Here is an 8,644-nt window from a genome sequence, read left to right as displayed (position 1 = left end):
ACCTATAAATGTGGAGGTAAGTACTCAGCCAGATAGACTCAACAGGACTACTCTGCAACTCCCCTCAATTTGATGACATCCCTATACTATACAGTCAGTTTATTCTACCTGCTCATAAGCCTGGGAACTGCCCCAAGAAATGAGCAAGGTTATCATATAACTTACCTCTTTTATTACCTCTTCTCTTAGGAACCATCATCCTGTGCCACCTGCCATCCAGTATCTGAAATCTATTATTTCATGTACCATGTCTGGTTTCTAATTATTTACACTATGAGAGCAATTCCTATGACAGTTAATCTTGTAAGGGAAAAAACAAACTGATGTCCTAGCTTACTTTTGTTACTTTTGCATGACAATTTTTTTTGTTATAGATCAGTGTAGTTTTTTCAACTATCCTAGATTCTCATACTGTGTTCTTCCTCTTTTCATTGTTAAAAAAGTTTTATCTTTTATGAAACAACTTTGACAGTTGTATACAGATGCTTTTTAGTTCCTTTACCTGGTAAAATTTTAAAAACTAGAAATGTTATATCAACTCTTCAATATTTTACTGATTTATTTGGCTGGGCCATGAAATTGAAAAATGTCTTGCTTCACCATCTTACATCAGATTTACACATGTACAGGGACTGATGAAAGGAATAAAACAAAGGAATGTGGTGATAACTACATATTTGGTCAGATGGGCATTACAGAGTGTTAGTTCTACCACTCTAGCAATATAAAAGTGACATTAAAGTAGATACTATAACTAGACCTCTGCCAACAAATGATGTTATTGTAGACAGGCTGTTTGTGTCAGTTCAGATTCTCCAGGAAGTAGACACCAAGATGGAGCTAAGAGTGCAAGACACTGGGGTGGGTAAAGCAATAAAACCATGAATTATAAGGGGATTGACAGCAAGATTAAGTGAGGAGAGCCTTCAGATTATTCTGACCCTTATGAATGAATATGGAGAGGGAAGGAGTATGGTGTAGGAAGAGAACTCAATTTGTGCTGGAGCTCAGAGAGAGTTTCAGCTAGCCCAGTGGGGAGCTCCACTGCCAAGACTGCTCATAGAAGAATCTGCATTGTGCAGAAATGACCAGGTCCTATTACTTCTCCCATACTTTGTTATTGACCAGGGTTTCCCAAAAGGAGGTGGCCTCAGCTCAAATGCTGCACAAATGTTGAAGGTGCTGCTTCTGGTAGTAGTCACCTAACTGCACTCACAGATTTGTCCTTGGTGACTTTAGTCACTAAGTCTGTCTGACTCTTGCGACCCCTTGGACTGTAGCCTTCCAGGTTCCTCTGTCCATGGGATTCTCCAGGCAAGAATACTGGAGTGGGTTGCCATTTCCTTCTTTAGGGGATCTTCCCAACCCAGGAGTTGAACCCAGATCTCCTACATTGCAGGCAGTTTCTTTACCAACTGAGCTACAAGGGATTTGTCCTTAAAAGATTAAAGCAGAGTTTCTCCATGACTGTCATCTCTCTATTCTAATGCACTAAAACTGCAAGCATGGTGGTCCTGAGAAGGAGCTGGCCCAGATCAAAGAAATGCATCTGTCTTAGTCTGTTTGGGCTACTATAATAAAATACCACAGACTGAGCAATTTATAAACAACAGAAATTTATTACTCAGAGTTCTGGAGACTGGAAATCTAAGATCAAGGTGCCAGCGTGGTTGAGTGGGGACCTTATTCTGGATCTCATGCTTCTTGTGGTATTCTCACATGGCAGAGGGACAAGAAAGTTCTGTAGGATCTCTTTTATCAGGACACTAATCCCATTCATGAGAGCTCTACCCTCATGACCTAATGACCTCCTAAAGGCCTCACCTCCTAGTGTCATCATCACTAGGAATTAGGATTTCAACATTTTGAGGGGACAAAAAAGATTAATGATGTCATCCTCCTGTCAGCATATATCCTAGTCTTCTAGAATAAGCATAGGTCTGGCAGTGGAACAATAATTGCCGCTTCTGTTTCCCCAGGTGATGTCTTGAATTTGAGCTCATCTTATACCATTAGGTCCCAATTTCTTTACCTATAAAATGGAAATTACAATAATATACCCTCCTAGGCCAAACATAAATTCAAATAGCATACCGGGGGGAAAGGTAGCATGGGGGAAAGAAAAGGAAGATATAATCTTCATCTTTTTAAAGCCAAGATATTTTATAGAAAATCTATGTCTTCATCATTTAGCAACATCTCCCATTCCCCACAACATTCCAACTTCTAAATGGATATTGAGATTTGGGGTTTTTTTCCAAAGTAAAAAACATATAGAACTGCCTCTCTTTAAGTTATTGGAAACATCCATGAAGAGCCTCTTACTTTCTTAAAAAAATTTATTTGGAAGTACAAGTTAATTCTTACATTACGTTATGATAGCCACTTGGGCTCTGGTGGTTCAGATGGTAAAGAATCTACCTGCAATGCAGGAGACCCAGGTTCAATCCCTGGGCCGGGAAAATCCCCTGGAGAAGCAAATAACAACCCACTGCAGTATTCTTGCCTGGAGAATCCCATGGACAGAGGAGCTTGGTGGGCTGCTTGGGTTGCCTGTAGCCACACTATTGCAGCATCACTGAACTTCCTACTTATTATTAGTCCTCAATTTAAAAATTATATTATAAATCACTAGTTTCTTTAGCATTTAAAGCTTGCTTGTGTTCAAGTAAATAATAGCTTGATTATTTTTGTTGAAAGGTCATGATTTCCCTGTTTGTTCAGACCCAGTGTTCTATATTTAAGTTATAGCGTACGTTATAGTTCTGTAGGAGGGGGAAGGACAAAATAACTGAACTGCTGATTCCCAAAAAAGCACAACTCTGATTAAATCTATAATCAATCCAATTTATGATCTTATTCAAAGTGAACTTTCACTACAGAAAGTGAAGTTATTGAGAAAGCAAAAATAGAAACTGCATGCCACTGCCATTGAAAGTGGTTTGAACCAGTTGCTGACTGACTTGGACTAAAATTCAGCTTCAACCTAAAATCCAATCAAAACCATTTTAGTTTCTTCTGGCCTGCCCCAGTCTCACCCCACACTCTTCCAACTTCTTTGCACCTAGGCCGATGCTCTTAAGCCTATGATGACGTGATTACGTAGCATGAGGGTATTACAGAGAGATAAATCAGGATGCAAAGATCCTTTATTCATCTACTGTGAAGAAGGCAGCTGGACAGCTTATAAGAGAAACATTTAACTCTCCTGAAAGAAAACCATCAGCCACCCAAACACTAGCAGAATGAGCGACAATGCTGCGTTGGCTCCTCCGGCTTCCAACCAGGGTCCCACCACCCCACGCAAAGGGCCCCCTAAGTTCAAGCAGAGGCAGTCTCGTCAGTTCAAGAGCAAGCCTCCTAAGAAAGGTGTGAAAGGGTTTGGAGATGACATTCCAGGCATGGAGGGACTAGGAACAGATATCACTGTGATCTGTCCTTGGGAGGCATTCAGCCACTTGGAGCTGCACGAGCTCGCTCAGTTTGGGATCATCTGAACCACTGGAGGTTCTGCCACTCTCATTAGCTTCTGCTGTAGCTCTGATTACTTCTGCCCTATTGATCTGCCAGAATTCTGACATGCAGATGTGGGAAATGGTTTCACACACCCTCACTTCCCTTCAGTGACTACTAAGAGGTGTCTGAGTGCCAGACTCTTTCATGCAGCATAGTTTAGCTCAGAATAGTGGGTGAAATCAACTTTTAATGAGGCATTCCCAACATCACCCCTTTTTCCTATCAGCTGGTTAGAAGTCATCCATATTTCTCTAAAGTCCTTCAAATCTGTTTTTGCTAGGCACTCAGTACTCTTGGTAGAAGGCTTTTAAGATATCATTTATGTCCCTCCTCTCCCCTTTTCTTTAATAAAGGAGATATTTACCTTGAAAAAAAAAAAACCATTTTAGTTTCTTCTACAGTGGTTTTAGGACTGCCTCCACAATTCCCTTACATACAATCTTCTATTCTTACTAGGATTTGTGGTTTAAGAGAATGGTTAAAATGTCATGATGTGTCAGAAGAAGTGACTAAAACAATGAAAAGACTAGATCTAGGAAAGGGAGTGCATCAAGAGACATAAACGCAAAAATAAACATTTCCAGAGAAATGGTTTAATACTCTCTGCTGATCTGTAGGGGCAGAACCACTAGGAAGGTGGATGCTCAGACTCTACCTACTTTCATTGCATCACTGCCTGCTCTTACTTATCCAGAACCTTCTATTTCTCAAGGAAATAAACTGAGGATAAGGCTGGGAAGGTGATTGCTCCCTCACGTGCTCTGTCTACCACTATTCTCCCTGGGAATACAGGCAAAAGAACATTTCATTTTGTGGCAGTCAGAAGCAATAGAAAGCTGGCAAAGGCTTCAGTGTGTATCTAACATTGTTTAAGAACTGGGGCGATTTAAAGAAGGCTTAGCCTTTGCCCTCAAATAGCTTATCTTCCAACAAGAAGATAAGAAAAACCCATTTGAAACAAGAGTGAACAAAATAAAGTTACACATAATTTACTGCTAAATCACTGCTCCATTAATCACATTTCATTTCATTTAATTCTCACATCTTCCCTTACTTAAATACTTCTCTAGGGTTTGAAATTCTCTTCATTCCTCTTATTGATTAAGTGGTTGCTACTTGAAGAGAGAGGTCCATGTCCCTCACTTGCTTTTACCTTTTTTAGTGGACTATGTATAGATATAAAGTAGTTAAGACTAATAAAAGAAAGAGGTTATTAGAGATGAGATAGTAAAAAAAAAAAAATCCACTTAAAGTCATGATCTTAGAACTCTAGGATTTAGCACATAGGAGGTCCTCAGCATACATGCTGTGAATGAATGAGTAGTCTGAAGAGATAAATAAAATATTCCAGGAGAAGAAAACATTGCAGACATGAGAATGACATATTCATGGACGTGAGAGAGATTAGCCAAACTAGAGCTGAAGTTAGGTAGCATGAAATGACAGGAAGCGAGGATCACCAGGATACACAAATTATTGGCCTTTTCTGGAAAAGTTTAGGTTTGATGTCCTAGAAAATGGGAAGTCTTTGAAGGTCTGGGACCAATGAGCTGTAGAACAAGAGTGTCTGAGGAAGATGAATAGCCTTGGCATGTAGGCTGGCTTAGGAATAAGAGAGGCCTCGCCTAGTCCAGCTCTGAGCCCATGCCAGCTGTCCAGGTGTGAAGTGATGGCTGGGGGCAGGGGAGGTGATGGAAGGAAGGGGTATGGATAAGAAGCATTTCAAAGGAAGACTCAGCAGGATTTAATAAACACTTTTCAGAAGATCAAAATCACTGTGCTTACTGAGTCTACAGCAGAAGAGATAAGAACAGACTACAGACTAACACTGTAGAAGGAGCAAAAGATAGAAGGGCTAAGAAATAGAAACCAGGCCTGGGAGTCACAAACCCATGACCTTGCCCAATGTACTTGATAATTCATTCCTTAAAATCAGGAGGCAGTCTTACCATTATAGATACTTGTTAGCCTCTTGCATGCAGCCTTAAGGTTTAAGATGCAAAGAGAAAAGATAGCCCAGTCCTAGTCATCAGCAGCCTTCCTGGAATTTTCTAGAACTGTCACTTCATAAGGCAGGATTCTTCTGACCTTGCCAAACTCTTCCTACCTGGTTATGTCTCCTCTGAGGCTAAGAACACCCTAAGACAAATACCCAGGAATGTCTTCACTTGCTGGAAAATTTTGCTCCATGAACAATATTAGCAGGTGACAACAGATCTTAGTTTCTTATTTCAGCATTTAAAATAGTCAATATGATGCATAGAAAGAGTTAACTCACCCAATTGTAGAAATACACCGCAGTTCACATACAAAAGAAAGTCCAATAGATTTAAACGGAAAGTGGAACCACAAAAAGCATCATTCACTATGCATTCTCTTTATATTTTTCTCTACTGTGAGAATTTCTCTTAGGTGAGGATGTTTCATTTGCTGTGGATTCTGCCACCTGAGGGCCTCATTAATGCTCCCAGTATCCCTGTATCTGTTCAAGAGGAAAGAAGGACTTCCAAGTAGGGATAAATTGTGGTATAGCCATGATGTAGAGTGGAAATGATGTAGTAGAACAATGTGCATGATAAAACAACAATTACAAAAAAAATGATAATTATGTGACATGATAGAGGTGTCAGCTAATGCTACAGTGATAATTATATATTTTGATACACATAAATGTATCAAACCATCCCATACATTGTACATCTTATATGTATACAATGCTATAGCTCAACCCTATCTTAATAAATTTTAAAAATATATAAAAACTTTGTCTACATATACAAAACTCAAAGATAAACTAGGCAATTTGTAGAAGAATATATATCAGGATTTTATTTAGTCTAAAATGTGAAAGGAGCCCTATGTTTAGTTCAGGGACACACTAAGGCTTCCGTGGTGACTCAGTGAATCCACCTACAATGCAGGAGATGCAGGTTCAAGCTGAGTGTCGGGAAGACCCGTGAAGAAGGAAATGGCAACTCATTCCAATATTCTTGCCTGGGAAATCCTGTGGATAGAGGAGCCTGGAAGGCTACAGTCCATGGCGTGGCAAAAGAATCAGACATGACTTAGCAACTAAACAACAAGAGCAGCGCCAGCATGAGAAAATCTGAACACTTGCACCTGGCAAGGAGAGGAAGGATGAGGTATAAGGAAAATATTGAATATAATGGAATATACACAGGGGCTTCAACCATGTTTGTAATCAGTCATCTCTTTAGCTGGATAGTGTGTATATGTGTGTTCATGACATAATTCCTTACACCTTTCTATAGCTATGAAATAGTTAACATTTCCTTATATCTTCAGCTCTTTCCTGGGAAGGAAGGTGGAAATTCACACTTCACAACATAGAAGTAGACTCACTTTCCTCCTGCCCTTAGTGTAGAGGAGCCCCATTTCCAGGTAGGGAGACAAAGATAGAAGAGAGGGAACCCCTGCACAAAGGACTCAGTTGTTAAAGGAACAAATAACCCTTCATTCAACCTTCACTAGTGAGCTTTAGAAAATCTGTATATTTTTATTTTTGCTGCACAGAAATTCCCTTCCAAGAGGAGAGGAGCATGATGTTTTGGCATTACTCAGCAGGGAAAAGGGCTTTCTCCTACTACAATGTTTAAGAAGGCCAGTATGTGCGAGTCACCCACAATACTTCCTGAATGCCTGCGCCTTGCTGGCTCACAGAAAGGGGATTAGTAAAGCACCATTAACCCCACAATGAAAACACATCAGTTTAGGGTTTTCTTTCATCCTAAACCCAGTTTATAAACATAGCCTTATCACAAGGAGAATGTTTATCTTCATGTGTTATAAGTAGATTTCCAAAAAGCAACAGTAGCTAATGAAATTAAATATGATGTTGGAAAATCTATTTTCTCCCTCCAGCAAAAATGACACAGAAGACAGTTAAGCCAGAATGTGGTTTAGTTTAAGCATCCTCTACTCTGATTAATTTAGGAATTTTATTAATAAGTTTAAGAAAGCCAGAGATTTGAACCTAAGCATTTCCTAGTTTTCCAATTACTTACACCAAATTTCTAAAACAAGTCAAGAGATAGAGCTTTTTGTAGCTTTTCAGGGCTGAGAGTTAAGACATGTTCTAGTAATTTATGATCATTTATCTGAGAAATGGTTGATGACAAAGGAAACTTAATTACAGCTTTCCTCTCCTCCTTCTTCCAACCACCCAAGAGGTCCTTGAGCTTCCCTGTTTGTTTTTATTTATATGTAGACTTTCAGAGGCTAATTTGACTGAAGACCTTAACTAACCTTGACTTTTCTAAAAGCTTCCCTGTAGGGTTAATAGTATGTTTCTACCCCATCATCATTTTTCACTTGAGGATCACATTTGTTATGCACAATTACTAATGAAATGATGAAACAAATGGAGAAACCGTGCAGGCTGTCACTCCCAAAGGACCAATGTGCAAATTTAAATGTGTCTCAGCTCTCCAACATTGAAGCATATAAATCTGTACAACATGTTCCATATAAAATTTCTGACAATGCAAGTGTCACAGCTAACAAGTCTTGAAAGCAAAATGTAATTTACCACCTATTCTTTTCCCTGGTGTGTGGATGGGGGTGGGGGGGGCAAGTCAATAGTGGAACTCAGTATGTAGTATTTTCTGAACCAAAACGTGGAGCTCATGGTGCTGCAGAATTGATGCAATCATAAGAAACAAGACTATTCAAGTTAGGAGAGAATGAGTGAGTGAGTGAGTGAGTGAGTGAAGCAGCCTAGGTCGTGTCCGACTCCGTGACCCCGTGGACCATAGCCTGCGAGGATCCTCTGTCCTGGGACTCTCCAGGCAAGAATACTGGAGCGGGTTGCCATGCTCTCCTCCAGGAGATCTTCCTAACGCAGGGATCTTTCACACCTGACCACATCTTTTACATCTCCTGCACTGACAAGTGGGTTCTTTACCATTAGCGCCACCTGGGAAATCCAATTTAAGTTACAGCTTTTCTGGAATGCTGGGGATATGTGGTTGCCATATACATATATGGATAGCTGAGGGTGGAAGTGGGGAGACGCAATGTACACATTAGGACTCACATGTGGAGAAATAACTTTCATTTTCCATGACTGAAAACTTTTTCATCTTTTTCTAGGACAGTTTATCCTATT

General features: G+C 39.9%; 1 protein-coding gene across 1 annotated transcript; it reads left to right on the top strand.

The window, feature by feature from the left end:
- The first annotated feature begins 3,188 nt into the window (after nucleotides 1–3,188).
- LOC122444140 (retinal cone rhodopsin-sensitive cGMP 3',5'-cyclic phosphodiesterase subunit gamma) lies at nucleotides 3,189–3,878 on the top strand. The gene has a single exon (XM_043472942.1). The coding sequence runs from the start codon at nucleotides 3,246–3,248 to the stop codon at nucleotides 3,495–3,497; it is 252 nt and encodes an 83-aa protein (XP_043328877.1). The 5' UTR covers nucleotides 3,189–3,245; the 3' UTR covers nucleotides 3,498–3,878.
- Nucleotides 3,879–8,644: the final 4,766 nt, after the last annotated feature.

Source organism: Cervus canadensis, chromosome 6 (assembly GCF_019320065.1).
Source record: "Cervus canadensis isolate Bull #8, Minnesota chromosome 6, ASM1932006v1, whole genome shotgun sequence".
Classification (NCBI taxonomy): Eukaryota; Metazoa; Chordata; class Mammalia; order Artiodactyla; family Cervidae; genus Cervus; species Cervus canadensis.
Note: the sequence above shows the minus strand (reverse complement) of the source record. Positions and strands in the feature narration are given on the sequence as shown.